Genomic DNA, 15603 nt, shown 5'->3' on the forward strand with positions numbered 1-15603 from the left:
GAGACACTGGGGGCAATGCTGGACACACTGGGGGCAATGCTGGACACACTGGGGCAGATGATTGCTGGAGACACTGGGGGCAATGCTGGAGACACTGGGGGCAATGCTGGAGACACTGGGGGCAATGCTGGAGGACACACTGGGGCAGATTGCTGGACACACTGGGGCAGATGATTGCTGGAGACACTGGGGCAGATTGCTGGACACACTAGGGGCAATGCTGGATACTCTGGGGCAATATGCTGGACATACTGGGGCAGATTGTTGAACACACTGTCTGGGGGCAATGCTGGATACACTGGGGCAATGATGGACACACTGTGGGCAATGCTGGACAATTGGACATACTGGGGCAGATTTCTGGACACACTGGTGGTAATATGCTGGACACACTGGGGCAATGCTGGACATACTGGGGCAGATTGCTGGACACACTGGTGGTAATATGCTGGACACACTGGGGCAGATTGCTGGACACACTGGGGAAGATTGCTGGACACACTGTCTGGGGGCAATGCTGGACACACTGGGGGCAATATGCTGGAGTCAGACACTTGGGCAGATTGCTGGACATACTGGGGAAGATGGCTGGACACACTGGGGGTAATATGCTGGACACACTGGGGGTAATATGCTGGACACACTGGGGGTAATATGCTGGACACACTGGGGCAGATTGCTGGACACACTGGGGGCAGGACTGGAGGCATGGGCAGAATGTAGACACGGGGCATGATTGGAGACACGGGGCAGAATGAAAGACATGGGGCAGGATTGGATCATGGGGCAGGATGGATACGATGGAGACAGATGGGGCAGGATGGGGAGATCATATTGGGTAGAATGGATACTCATGAGAGCAGGATGGGAGAACATATGGCTGGAGCCAGGAATGAGACACACGGGGCCAGGGTGGGGAATATTATTATTACCATAGGGGCTAATTAAGGGATATTATTACTGCAGTGATGTATTTATTTTATTTTTTGAGTATACTGTTTTAAATGGGGGGGGGGGTAGCGGTCCTGTTACTGTGCAGAGTGACACTATGTTGCCTTTTTTTCTTCATGTGGTGTAATGTAGAAGTTGTGAAAAATTAAGTAATGTGTTCTGCAAGCTCGAGTTAACTGTGTTATTTCCTGCAGAAACGAGTCCTGGCTGGAAGAAATGATGGCGGTCTGTGCTGGATGAAAGATGAAGGACTTCACCTAGAGACGTCACTGGTGAGTCAGTGTTACCTATACACTGACACTATACACTGTATACAGAGGTCCTGTGTACAATGTCACCAGTGATCACTGTAGTACCTATACATTATATACAGAGCTCTTGTGTATAATGTCACCAGTGATCTCTGTATTACCTCTACACAGACACTGCATACTAAGTACAGATCTCCTGTGAATACTGGCACTTATGGTGATGGTATTGTGTTTTGTTGTTTTTTTTTAAATTACTGATCAGTATTGTAGTATTCAGTCACTATGTGGTGGTAATATGTGGTCGTCTGGAAATGGTGTTGTGGTATTTGTCCCTTGAATGTGCTATTTGGTCACCAAGTGGTGGTAATATGTGGTCTTGACATGGTGCGGTGGTATTTGTTCCTTGTATGTGATATTATTTGATCACTGTGGTTGTAATTTGTGGTCTGGTCATGGTGCGGTGGGATTTGTTCCTTGTATGTGATATTATTGGTCAAAATATACCTAAATTGTATTGCAGATTTTAACAAATATTTAATAGGTTACAGTAGAGTAGGGCCCGGCCATTTTTCTGGAATAATCTGGTTCAGGTATCACATGACCCCCGTCACATGAGACCCCCGTCACATGAGACCCCCGTCACATGACCGGGGGGGGGGGCACAGTGTCTGAACAGCCCGGGGCCCTGGCTACCCTTAATCCACCCCTGCCTGGGAGGCCCCCTGTATACCCTTTGCCCTGGGAGGCCCCCTGTATTCCCTCAGTTCTGTGTAGCCCCCTGTATACCCTTTGCCCTGGGTGGTCCCCTGTATTCCCTCAGTTCTGTGTGGCCCCCTGTATACCCTTTGCCCTGGGAGGCCCCCTGTATTCCCTCAGTTCTGTGTGCCTCCCCTGTATACTATCTGCCCTGGGTGGTCCCCTGTATTACCTCAGTTCTGTGTGGCCCCCTGTATACCCCCTGCCCTGTGTGGCCCCCTGTATACCCACTGCTCTGGGTGGCCCCCTGTATACCCTCTGCCCTGGGTGGCCCCCTGTATACCCCCTGCTCTGGGGATGTTCCCCTGTGCACTGTGACGTCATCACCAGTACACGTCAGTACTGCACGTCCCTCCTCTCAGCGCTGTACACATAACACAGCTCACCCTGCACTGTGCAGTGACGTCACGATGACGTCATCGGCCGCGCACATTAATAGGCGGCTGCGGCTGCGGCTGCACTGACAGCAGACACAGCAGCACGGCGGGGACATGGCAGTGACCAGAGATGACTACGGTAAGTGTCAGTCATTGTCGAGGAGTCGGGACTTCTACTCCTAACATTCCGCCTCCAGTAGTTCTCCTGACACCTACACTGACTGGCCTCAGCGGCTATCTTCATCTATCCCGGGCACTGGCACTACAACTCCCAGCATGGGCAGCCAGTGGTGGCCGGGCTCTGGATGAGCGGAGCTGTGCGAGTCTCCGGGGAGGGGGAGCAGCCCCGGCTGTCAGCTGCGGCCCGGCCCCTCCCCTCGGACGCAGCCGCTGACGTCATGAAATTTCCTGGAATCTGGTTACAGCCGGGGAAGTGGAAATGTCACACTAAACAAGATGCACATTGACGTCAGCACCGAGCCGCGTCATCAGCAGCAGAGCCGGCCACAGCCAGCCTCCCCGGGGCACCGAGCGCTGCGGGACCCACCGTGCCGGGAACATGTGGGGTGAGTGCGGCCGCTGAGCCGGGGAGGAGGGCGGCAGCTCCGGCTGTGCTGGGTGGGACCGTGCGGGGGAGCCTGGAAGTGTGTGAGTGGCACTGTGTGTGTGAGTGGGTAATGGGTATAGTGTGAGTGTGTGTGTGTGTGTGTGAGTGGCACTGTATGTGTGTGTGTGTGTGTGTGTGTGTGTGTGTAATGGGTATAGTGTGTGTGTGTGTGTGTGTAATGGGTATAGTGTGTGTGTGTGTGTGAGTGGGTATAGTGTGTGTGTGTGTGTGTGTGTGTGTGTGAGTGGGTAATGGGTATAGTGTGAGTGTGTGTGTGTGTGTGAGTGGCACTGTATGTGTGTGTAATGGGTATAGTGTATGTGTGTGTAATGGGTATAGTGTGTGTGTGTGTAATGGGTATAGTGTGTGTGTGTGTGTGTGTGTAATGGGTATAGTGTGTGTGTGTGTGTGTGTGTGTGTGTGTGTAATGGGTATTGTGTGTGTGTGTGTGTGTGAGTGGTATAGTGTGTGTGTGTGTGTGTGTGTGTAATGGGTATAGTGTGTGTGTGTAATGGGTATAGTGTGTGAGTGGCACTGTGTGTGTGGGTGATGGGTATAGTGTGTGAGTGGCACTGTGTGTGTGGGCATAGTGTGTGTGTACATCAGGCTCAGACTGGCCCACAGGAGAGCCGGTGTATTCCCCGGTGGGCCCCTGTGCGGGAGAGCCGGTGTGTGTTCCCCGGTGGGCCCCTGTGCGGGAGAGCCGGTGTGTTCCCCGGTGGGCCCCCTGTGCGGGAGAGCCGGTGTGTTCCCCGGTGGGCCCCTGTGCGGGAGAGCCGGTGTGTGTTCCCCGGTGGGCCCCTGTGCGGGAGAGCCGGTGTGTGTTCCCCGGTGGGGCCCTGTGCGGGAGAGCCGGTGTGTTCCCCGGTGGGCCCCTGTGCGGGAGAGCCGGTGTGTGTTCCCCGGTGGGGCCCTGTGCGGGAGAGCCGGTGTATTCCCCGGTGGGCCCCCTGTGCGGGAGAGCCGGTGTGTGTTCCCCGGTGGGGCCCTGTGCGGGAGAGCCGGTGTATTCCCCGGTGGGCCCCCTGTGCGGGAGAGCCGGCGTGTATTCCCCGGTGGGCCCCCGTGCGGGAGAGCCGGTGTATTCCCCGGTGGGCCCCTGTGCGGGAGAAGTCACTCACCCTGTGTATGAACAGTAATTGGCCAAATACATCGGATTCCCTGTGTGCAGATCACAGCAGCATCTGATCATTCATCCAACAAGCTCCGGCACCTCGTTTATCAACACACAGAAGCAGAAGGAAATTTGTGACTGAGCGTAATGTAATATTTCCGTGTGTGTGTACACTACTCACTTCTGGCCATATTAACCCATGGCCGGGCCATTAGGCTTTTAGGTATTTCGGCTGACTCCGGTCTCTCGCCCCACTAGAGCCTGTGTACAGCAGGTACCACATGGTGGTGAATAGTCCTGCTTCCATATTCGGGGTCTCCTGAGGAATTCTATGTATATAGTTTTCTGGCTCGAGTTGACCTCGGCCCTCACAGCCCACTGGTGCTTTCTTTTCTACGCTCTTGTGACCTCCTGACTTCTGCTTTTACATTTTGGCTGCCATTTGTCCGTCTTCCATATGTATAAATAATGACTGTTTTGGCTCCTCTCAATAGCCGTGGGAACGATCAAGCTCTTGCGATGAAGGTCATGACTAGACCGTATTACTCACGGAGGTGTAATAAGGGCTGAGGCGGAATGACGTCACAGCCTCCACCGCTGAGATAACTAGATATCTTTGACGTATCGCAAGTGCAAAGTGCCTTTAACTATTGGAGCACTGGAGTGCAGATAACGCTGCCATGGCAGTATCCTCATCACAGAGGAACAGGACAGGAGCTCTCGTGCTACCTATTGGGGGTAGCAATCCCAAAAACTCAATATGGACTGTTTAACTAGAACCTTCTCATAAGACTTGGGATAAGAAGCCAAACCAGAGACTTCATTTGCAAGCGCGTGTTTCTGGGGTTTTGCCACTCATCAGGGCAAAGCAGGAGGTCTGATTTGGCTGGATCAGAGGATTCTGATAGGTGAGGTGTAAGGGGTAACGTTTCTCCTTGTGGAGAGCGCCAAGCCGGTGTAAGGAGACTATATTAACAGTATCTATAGGTGCACACACATCTATACTCTGGATCTCTAGTTTATTCTTCCACATCTGACCTGGTCATTCTCCTATGGATAATCTTTATTTGCTGAAATTCGCCTATAAAGCTTTCCTGTCTGGGTTGGTTGTCCTGGTGGATTCCCGAGTGATGACATCACGTAGTTACTGGCACTGGTACAGCGCATATGACATCAGGTGGTGCAGGGGAGGGGTACCATAACATGGCGGTTTAGTAATGGGCAGTATTTGAGAATTATAAAAGATACACTTATGTTAGGGATGGCTATGGTGACGCAGGAGGGACAGATCTACGCCACAAAAGTTACATTTCTCCAAAACAGACATGACTAAATCTCTATTAATGAGAATTTCTTAATTTGTACATTGCAGCTGCTACTGGAGAGATGCCAGTGCACCAGATTCACACACCGGGCTCTGGATTGCCTCAGGGAATCATTTTGGCTGCTTCATCGACAGACTTGCATATCCCTCAGCAGTTGGCGGAGGAGGCAACACGGAAGCGAGAGCTGCGACTAATGAAAAACAGGTAATTGGCCACATAAAGTAAACTTAAAGGGGTACTCCAGTTCTAATGAGTTACTAATTATTGGTGGTGACTACTGGATCAGTCGGAGGTCTGATTGCTGAGATCATTAATGGGGACTTGTGTCCCCTCTCTATTGGATCAGACTGGTGGTCGAGCATCTTTGCTGTCACTCCAATCTCAGCTTATGGCACTGGCGGAGGAAGTGGAGTACAGCGCTCCGTAATGTCCAGTCTTCTAGAGAGTCACCGAAACGGTAGCCCCCATTCTATTCATCAGTTGGGGGTCTTAGCGGTCAATCCTCCACAGATCTAGTAGTTATAATTGGAATACCCCTGTAAGTTAGATTTAATTTGGCCAGTGTTATAGAGCCGGACATACCCCCTAAAGTTAAAGAAGCACTCCCGTTAAATTTTTTTTTTTTTTTTTAATGCCGTAAATATTAGTGCAGTGTCGGTGTGTTATTATAGTCACCGATCGCCATCTTCTCCACTCTTCTACTGAATCACGTGAGGATGATTCAGACTCTCTGGATCACGCTGCGCTCTTTGTGAGCTGCTGTGTGTGTGTGTGTGTGTGTGTGTGTGTGTGTGTGTGTGTGAGAGCCGGAAGTCTTTTACAGTGGAAGTCTATGGGGCTTTGTTCTGACACTCCGTAGGGTCACGCAGAGACGGCAGTGTGATCCAGAGAGCCTGAATCGCTGTGACTCAGAAGAGGAGCAGACAGTAATCAGTGAGTATACTAACACACTGACACTGCACTACACTAGCACTTACACTTGTTCAGGGAGTCCTAAACTAACAGGAGTGCTTCTTTAACCAGTGCTGTGCCATGAGGACAGAGCAGTGCCATCATGAGCCTTGTAGCTTATATATCAAATACAAGTGTTCACCATGGCCAGTGTAAATGTCTATTGTGCTCTGTAGTTACTGCACTCCAGGTGAAGCATTTAGGCGAAACATCTAGCATTCCATAACGTTGGAATGAACTTTGCTGTATGTCCTCCGGTATTAGTGTTCCTTTTCATGATCTAAACCTCATTCTCCTGCTGTCCTGCATGCTGCGCTCTCTGGTTTCCATGCTACTGCTTAATAAGAGGCTGGGTGATTGCAGATAGAGTTTGTGCCAAACTGCTCATTGCTCTAATTCCCATGTATTTATTCCTTGCTGCACATTATCCTTTACCTCCATTGGATCTTCGTTTTCTTCCCTCCATCTATCTGCACAGTACCTGCATGGTACCGTGAACCATTTCTGCACATGGCCGTGTTGTCTGCAGATCTATATCAGGACCTGTCTATAGTCATCGGGGCCGTTATGAGTGAAGGCTGGTTACATCAAATCACAGAACATTAGGAGAGTTGCCGTGAAGATCATTTCTTAGCCTCATAAACCCAATAAATCCCATAAAAGCTTCAACTTTTCAGATTTTAACTCTTAAGCTACTTTCACATTAGCGTCGTGCACTGCACGTCGCTATGCGTCGTTCTGTAGAAAAAACGCATCCTGCAAAAGTGCTTGCAGGATGCGTTTTTTTTCTCCATAGACTTGAATTAGCGACGCAGTGCGACGCATTGCCACACGTCGCAACCGTCATGCGACTGTTGCGTCGGACCGTCGGCACAAAAAAATGTTGCATGTAACGTTTTTTTGTGCGTCGATAGCGTCTTTTCCGACCGCGCATGCGCGGCCGGAACTCCGCCCCCGGCTCCCCGCACATCACAATGGGGCAGCGGATGCGATGTAAAACAGCATCCGCTGCCCCCGTTGTGCGGCGCTTCCACACTATGCGTCGGTGCGTCGCAACGTCGCATAGCGACGTGCAGTGCCCGACACTGGTGTGAAAGTAGCCTTAGGCTGGGATGACACATGCGGCCGAGTCTCGCATGTTAATACCCGGCCCTGCCGCCTGCACTCTGGAGCGGAGCATGCGGCCGCATAGCAATACATGGAGCCGCACTCTCCGCTCTGGAGTGCAGGCGGCAGGGCCGGGTATTAAAGGGAACCTGTCACCTGAATTTTGCGGGCCGTTTTTTCGGTCCAATGGGCGGTGTAATGTTGTGTGGTCTTTTATTGACCCCTTCCTTTCCCGCTGGGCGCAATATTTTCTGGAATTTCCGTCCGGTTTCCTCCATAGTTCACCCGTGCGCAAAGCAATCTTGCCTTGCTCACGCGCAGTATGATTTGCCCAACTGCGGGCAATGCCGAAAAGCATTAGTGCGCATGCGCCGGCACACTATGTCCCGGAAGTATTTCAGGTGACTGAGTCCCTTTAACATGCGAGACTCGGCCGTGTTTCTCGCATGTGTGATCCCGGCCTAAGAGTACGCACACACTAGCATATAACACAGCTGAGTCCTATCTGATGGCACTCGGCCCACTGTTATACTATAGGGCAGCGCAGAGCTGCAATTTATTTTCTCATGATTTGCATAGAGTCTAAAGAGCGTGTGCAAAGGTCATTGTGAAGGGAGGGGGAGGAGGTGAGCTGTGACTTCATCTATTGAGAATGATGACTCTGATAGGCAACATCTGGTATCATTTTAATCCTGTCTGTGATGATAGTGAGACTGCTGAAAATTCTTTTGCTAGGAACAGTATTAGGTTGGAGTAGCCCAGTGGCCATTGTGAAAAGTGCAAGACATAATATGGAATGTTTCTCCCTTTCTGGTCAAAACTTTTGGCCTATTACTATGACGTGTCAAGTATGATTAATTAGGGCAGAAGTATCTAGAAAGCGATGTGTTAGCTTGGCATCGCCATTTTGTTACTAGTATAACGGTATTGGATCTGCTGGCCCGGTGTCTTTGACAAGAAGGATCTTCTCCAGTGTCGTGATATAGTTGATGGTAATGCTACAGCCACGGTCCTAAGATTCGCATAGCCCTCTCAGGGATCTAGCTTTTAGGGTACTTTTACATGACTTTTTCAGGCAGACAAACCAGTTGAGTTTTTCAAGAGGAAGACTACTTTCTGGAAGTAGTGTCTTTCTAGCCTTTATTTTTATGGCTTTAATTGACTATGGAGTTTTTGCATATATTTTTTTTTTTTTTTATTTACTGCCATTTTCCTGTGTTTTGGAACGCCATTCAACAATGAAGAAACAGTTAGTGGTTTTAGAGTAAAAATTCTCAAGACACTCCGGGCATCTTTTGCTCCATCCCGTTGACTTCTCCTTCGGCCACTTGGCGTTTTTTAACCCCTTAAGCCCCAAGGGTGGTTTGCACGTTAATGACCGGGCCAATTTTTACAATTCTGACCACTGTCCCTTTATGAGGTTATAACTCTGGAACGCTTCAATGGATCCCGATGATTCTGACATTCTTTTCTCGTGACATGTTGTACTTCATGATAGTAGTAAAATTTCTTTGATATTCCCTGCGTTTATTTGTGAAAAAAAAACGGAAATTTGGCGAAAATTTAGCAATTTTCCAACTTTTAATTTTTATGCCCTTAAATCACAGACATGTCACACAAAATACTTAATAAGTAACATTTCCCAACGTGTCTACATCAGCACAATTTTGGAAACAATTTTTTTTTTTTGTTAGGGAGATATAAGGGTTAAAAGTTGACCAGCAATTTCTCATTTTTACAACACAAATTTTTTTTTTTTTTTTTTTTAGGGACCACATCACATTTGAAGTCATTTTGAGGGGTCTATATGATAGAAAATAACCAAGTGTGACACCATTCTAAAAACTGCACCCCTCAAGGTGCTCAAAACCACATTCAAGAAGTTTATTAACCCTTCAGGTGTTTCATAGGAATTTTTGGAATATTTTAAAAAAAAAAAATGAACATTTAATTTTTTTTTTTTCACAAAAAATTTACTTCAGCTCTAATTTGTGTTATTTTACCAAGGGTAACAGGAGAAAATGGACCCCAAAAGTTGCTGTGCAATTTGTCCTGAGTACGCTGATACCCCATATGTGGGGGGGACCACTGTTTGGGCGCACGGCAGAGCTCGGAAAGGAAGGAGCACCATTTGGAATGCAGACTTAGATGGATTGGTCTGCAGGCGTCACGTTGCATTTGCAGAGCCCCTGATGTACCCAAACAGTACAAACCCCCCACAAGTGACCCCATATTGGAAACTAGACCTCCCAAGGAACTTATCTAGATGTGTTGTGAGAACTTTGAACCCCCAAGTGTTTCACTACAGTTTACAACGCAGAGCCGTGAAAATAAAAAATCATTTTTTTCCCACAAAAAAATGGTTTTTTAGCCCCCCAAATTTTTATTTTCCCAAGGGTAACAAGAGAAATTGGACCCCAGAAGTTGTTGTCCAATTTGTCCTGAGTAAGCTGATACCCCATATGTTGGGGTGCACGGGAGAGCTTGGAAGGGAAGGAGCACTGTTTTACTTTTTAAACGCAGAATTGGCTGGATTTGAGATCGGACGCCATGTCGCGTTTAGAGAGCCCCTGATGTGCCGAAACAGTGGAAACCCCAATTCTACCTGAAACCCTAACCACACCCCTAATCCCAGCCACACCCCTAACCCTAATCCCAACCGTAAATGTAATCCTAGCCCTAACCCTAATGGGAAAATGGAAATAAATACATTTTTTTTATTTTTCCCTAAGGGGGTGATGAAGGGGGGGGTTGATTTTCTTTTACTGCGGGTTTTTTAGCGGATTTTTATGATTGGCAGTGTCACACACTAAAAGACGCTTTTTATTGCAAAAAATTTTTTTTGCGGCTCCACATTTTGAGACCTATAATTTTTCCATATTTTGGTCCACAGAGTCATGTGAGGTCTTGTTTTTTGCGGGACGAGTTGATGTTTTTATTGGTAACATTTTCGGGCATGTGACTTTTTTTTTTTTTTTTCCATCGCTTTTTATTCCGATTTTTGTGAGGCAGTATGATCCCAAACCAGCTATTGATTAATTTCTTTTGGGGGAGGGGGGGCGGGTGTTTATACTGTCCCGCTTTGGTAAAATAGATAAAGCAGTTTTATTCTTCGGGTCAGTACGATTACAGCGATACCTCATTTATATCATTTTTTTATGTTTTGCTACTTTTATATGATAAAAACTATTTTATAGAAAAAAGAACTATTTTTGCATCGCTTTATTCTGAGGACTATAACTTTTTTCGCTGATGATGCTGTTTGGCAGCTCGTTTTTTGCGGGACAAGCTGACGTTTTCAGCGGTACCATGGTTATTTATATCTGTGTTTTTGATCGCGTGCTATTCCACTTTTTGATCGGCGGTATGTTAATAAAGCGTTGTGATTTGCCGCATTTTTTTTTTTTTTTTTTTACGGTGTTCACTGAAGGGGTTAACTAGTGGGACAGTTTTATAGGTCGTTACGGACGCGGCGATACTAAATATGTGTACTTTTATTGTTTATTTAGATAAAGGAATGTATTTATGGGAATCATTTTTTTTTATTTTTTTTTTTTTGTTCTTTACTTAGGATTTTTTTGTTTTTTTTTGTTTACACATCTGAATATTATTATTATTTTTTTTAACTTTATAACAGTGCCCCGCTGATCTGACACTTTGCAATGCACTATGTCAGATCAGCAATCTGACGTGCACTGCTCCTGGCTTACTGCTTACCTGGCTTACTTGTAAGCCACCTCCCTGCAGGACCCGGATGCAGCCCCGCGGCGATTTTGGATCAGGGTCCTGCAGGGAGGAGACGCTCGATACAAGGCGATGTGCTCACCTTGTACTGAAGGTCTCAGGGATACTTCCCTATGCCCCCGGAACGCTGCAATCATGTTTGATCGCAGTGTGTCGGGGGGTTAATGTGCTGGGGGCGGTCCATAGTGCCGGATGTCAGCTGCAATAGTCAGTGCCCCCCGTGAGCGCGGCCGATTGCTATGACGTACTATCCTGTCCCTGGGACTTAAATCCCAGGTCACCTTGACGGGATAGTACGTCATATGCGATTAAGGAGTTAAAATCTAAATAGTGGTGAAGACACTGAAAAGACTGAACGTATGTAGAAGCAAGTCGTTTTGCCTAGAAATGCGAATGTTCATTCTTTTGAGTGTTTAGTTAGCGCTTTTTCAGGTGGTTTTCATAGTTCAGTATGCCTGAAAACAGGCGACAGGTGCACACGCCCTTTAGGCCACATTCACACGTTTAGTATTTTACCTCAGTATTTGTAAACCAAAACCAGCAGTGGGTGATGAATACAGAAGTGGAGCATATGTTTCTATAACACTTTTTTCCCCTGTTTGTTCCACTCCTGATTTTGGCTTACAAATACTGATGTAAAATACTGAACGTGGCCTTAAGGGGTCTGTATAACAGTCTTATTTTTAGGGAAAAAGTATGCAATTCGTAAGTAAAACTAGTGCCACCTATAGATGACCTCTCATCGGGTTTTCCAAGATGCAAATATTGATGACCTGTCCTCAGGAGAAGTCCTCAATGCCAAATTAGTGGGGGTCTCCTTCCATGATCTGCTGATTGAAGGAGCTTCATTTCACCAGAACTCCTGCAGCGCCGTACCTTGTGTGCTGGTCATGAGTGGTACTGCAGCTCTTTCTCAATTCAAGGGAATCAGTTTATTGTAGGGGGGCTGAGAGTCAGTCCCCTATTGATCTGATATTGATGACCTATCCTAAAAATCGGTAATCAATATTGAAGTTAGGAAAAGTAAACCTTTAAAATCAGACTCCCTCCCAAACTTTGACTCAGGTTATGAGAAACGGTTTTATGACTCTGTTTTGCAAAAACTTTGCTTCATTCATATGTCTCTTAGCTGTCTTTCAGGATCTTTTTGCTGGTTTTATCTAATCTTTAGTGTTACTTTTTTTTTTATTTAGGCCTGTTTTTTTTTTTTTTTTTTGGGGGGGCTTCTCCGCTTTGCATGCAGTCTGTCTTGCTTCTGTTGCAATCACTCTGAAGTTCGTGATTTTAGGCTGGAAATCTCCACGTCCTCATTACGGCTGAAGAGATATATATATATATATATATATATATATATATATTAGTTTTTTATTTTTTTTTCTTCTACGCATTGATCCGACTTTTGTTAACCTGTTCCTGCGCTGTCCCATTGCTATTATTGCATGACCAATATGAAGGTGAAGGCCGCTACTCTTGTTTCTCCACATGGCCGTTTGCCATATTTTATGTCTTTTATGTTGGTCCTAGGGAAGCCGCTCGGGAGTGTCGTAAGAAGAAGAAGGAATACGTGAAGTGTCTTGAGAATCGTGTGGCTGTACTTGAGAACCAAAACAAGACTCTGATTGAGGAACTCAAAGCCCTCAAAGATCTATATTGTCATAAAGCAGAATAACGTTTTTTTGGGCTTGGATAGAGGCGTTGGCCTACGCGGTTGAATTTCGGACTCCAAGGTGGACTGTGATGAGTCTGGGATTGAAGTCCTATTCATTTAGGTTTCCAACAAATCAGGAGTGTAAATGACAATATGGATAATTTTATTTCTTTGTAAGATATTGTATTTTATATAATCGCATGCGCCAATATTATTTTTTGGGGTATTTTGCCTTTCACCGCTTGTAGAGAAGCATCGAAAGTGTGTCGACTCAGGAGGACAGATTACATTAGATGCCTGGAGAAGCACTGCGACCTGCTGGAAAGACAAAACAAGGAGCTGAATGAAGCAAGAGCTGGAAATGTATAGAAATCTGTATTCTCTCAGCGCAAATCCAACAACCTCCTGAAGCTTCTGACATTCCTAAAATATAGCTCTAGTTTGTCACAAATCGGCCTCTTGTATATCTTTTATGGAAAAAAAAATCTGCAAAAAAAATCATGTATGTATATATTGTGTTATAGATATGGTAGCTTTTTCACACAATTTACATGCCGTGATATGAATTGTGAATCAATTGAATATATATATATATATTTTTTTCTTTTTAGCAATTTTTAAAGTCAAGATTTTTAAAACTGCATCACGTATTGTGATCGACAGTGAACCTCAGGAAGAAACCTATGTAGAATATGTTGTTTTTTGTTTTCACGTATGTCAGTCCTTGCAGGAAATGTGAACCTCTTGCTATTTTATTTTTTTAAATGTTCTATTCCTGTCATAATTACAATTGACAGTTGTTTGTTCTTTTTTTTTTTTTTTTTTTTTGGGGGGGGGGGGGGGGGGTGTATGCTTTGGAACCATTTCCTTTTAAATATATATGTGATTTCCAACTCTGCTCCTTGTGTCTTACAATGTGCTTTTTTTATTTATTTATTTTTATCTCTCTTATGTAACACTCTTAATAATGCATTGCATATTATGTCTTAAAAACAAAAAATATTCGGAGGACTTAAAACCTGCATTCAGAGATTTTGAAAGTGTGAAATTAGTTCTATAGAATATTGTTATAGACTTATTACTAGTGATGAGCGAACGTGCTCGGATAAAGTTTTATCTGAGCATGCTTGGGTGCTTACTGAGTGACTTCGGTGTGCTCGAAAAATATGCTCGAGTCCCCACGGCTGTTCGACAGGTGCAACACATGCAGGAATTACCAAACAAACAGGCAATCCCTGTATGTTTCAAACAGCCGCGAGACATGCAGCCACAGGGACTCGATCATATTTGTTTTTTTGAGCACGATGAAGACATTCGGATAGCACCCGAGCATGCTCAGATAACACCTTTCACGTTTGCTCATCACTACTCGGCTAGAAATTACCAATAATAATAATGAGTGCACGACCTCCCTCTGCTGCACAGGTGTGTTTTTTTTCAGGTTCAATCTTATCACACAACTACAAGTGTAAGGAAATCCTCCAGCTTCAAGATGCAATTGTAGAAAACGGGTAGGAAGTGCAGAAAAGCAAGATGCAAAGAGAAAATTGCTGCCACATTTGTCATTCTTTTACTCCTCAAATCAGCCAGGAGCAGCAGTTCGTAGAACTGCTAAAAAGTGGTCAGTAGACCTCCAGCCTCACGACAGATGGGGGTCCCAGAAATGGGATCCCTATTTATCAGTCCTAGAGAGGTTCAACTAGTGGAACCCCTCCTATGTTCTCTTTAAAAAAGAAAAAAAAAAAAAAAAAAAAGTATTCCATCACTGGCAGCATGGATCAATGGTTGCAGCTAGGTTTTTTTTTTCTTTTTTTCTTTGAATGAAATGTTTTGAAATTTCAGAGAAAACCTAGTTTAAAAAAGCCGGTCAGACTATAGCAATAGGCAAGATTAGTCAAGCAGTGCCTCTGTCCGACTCTTAAATGATTGACAGGTCAGCCCCTATTTATACACATTGGAGTCACCTGTCAATCAACTATAGCGATGCAGGGAGAATCCGGCCAGGGGGCCAGCGCCAGACTGGCAGGTCTCTCCCTATAGTCCCCTGTTGGCTTTTCAAACTATGTTTTCTATGAAACACCAAAGCTTTTAAGAGAAAAAAACGCACATAGTAGCACAGAACACGTCACTCTACTTAAAGAAAAATAGGGTGCACTGATAGATCACTCCACACCCAAAAAAATATAGAATCAATGCACTCCTTAAAAGAAATGAAACAATGAGAAAAGGTGATGAGTGGCCCCGAGCATCAATTTTATTTTTAACAAGACCTCCTTCAGAATAATGCTAGAAAGGGACATGAAATATATATAATATATATATTATTGTGTGTATTTGTCTCATAAACAGTAATACATATGGAACGCCTGCCAGGGCCTTGGGGTACTAGGTACCGGGTCCAGTTGCTATTAAAGGGGTGGTCACGGTGGCTGCGACTCGGTCCGTGGCCCTGGGCGCCTAAGGGAAAGTCTTTAAAGGGGTTTTGAGAATAAAGTTTGTTCGTGACGCCACCTGTGGTATTCGGTCACAGATAACAGACGCTGCTTAAAGGGGTCTTCTGGGGTGATATGGCAGCTAGATGGTATACCTTCCCACAGGTGAAGCTGGGTCCCCTGGGCTCCCGGTGTGGAGATGGTGAGTGGTGCAGTAAGAAATGGAGGACACAGCTTTGCAGTCTCTTTAACTGATTTACTGAAGACTTCAGGCAGCCACAGTCCAGGGCACCAGATCACAGGGCAGGCAGGGTCCGGCTGGCTTGGAAGCAAGATCAGA

At 45.9% G+C, this 15603-nt stretch overlaps 1 protein-coding gene across 2 annotated transcripts; it reads left to right on the forward strand.

The window, feature by feature from the left end:
• The first annotated feature begins 2356 nt into the window (after positions 1 to 2356).
• Positions 2357 to 14560, forward strand: CREM (cAMP responsive element modulator). 2 transcript variants are annotated; one of them, XM_077268500.1, is made up of 3 exons: positions 2357 to 2474; positions 5429 to 5585; positions 12708 to 14560. In XM_077268500.1, the coding sequence occupies exons 1-3, from the start codon at positions 2450 to 2452 to the stop codon at positions 12850 to 12852; spliced, it is 327 nt and encodes a 108-aa protein (XP_077124615.1). In that variant the 5' UTR covers positions 2357 to 2449; the 3' UTR covers positions 12853 to 14560. The 2 variants fall into 2 exon arrangements, with proteins under 2 accessions (XP_077124615.1, XP_077124616.1); XM_077268501.1 differs by lacking the exon at positions 2357 to 2474 and adding an exon at positions 2716 to 2901.
• The last annotated feature ends 1043 nt before the right edge of the window (positions 14561 to 15603 follow it).

The sequence above is a fragment of the Ranitomeya variabilis genome, chromosome 6 (assembly GCF_051348905.1).
Source record: "Ranitomeya variabilis isolate aRanVar5 chromosome 6, aRanVar5.hap1, whole genome shotgun sequence".
Taxonomy (NCBI): domain Eukaryota; kingdom Metazoa; phylum Chordata; class Amphibia; order Anura; family Dendrobatidae; genus Ranitomeya; species Ranitomeya variabilis.

Coding starts and splice junctions, on each gene's coding strand:
- CREM (XM_077268500.1), top strand. CDS start 2,450: ATGGCAGTGACCAGAGATGACTACG. Junction 2,475..5,428: donor AGTGACCAGAGATGACTACG/GTAAGTGTCAGT, acceptor TGTACATTGCAG/CTGCTACTGGAGAGATGCCA. Junction 5,586..12,707: donor CTGCGACTAATGAAAAACAG/GTAATTGGCCAC, acceptor TGTTGGTCCTAG/GGAAGCCGCTCGGGAGTGTC.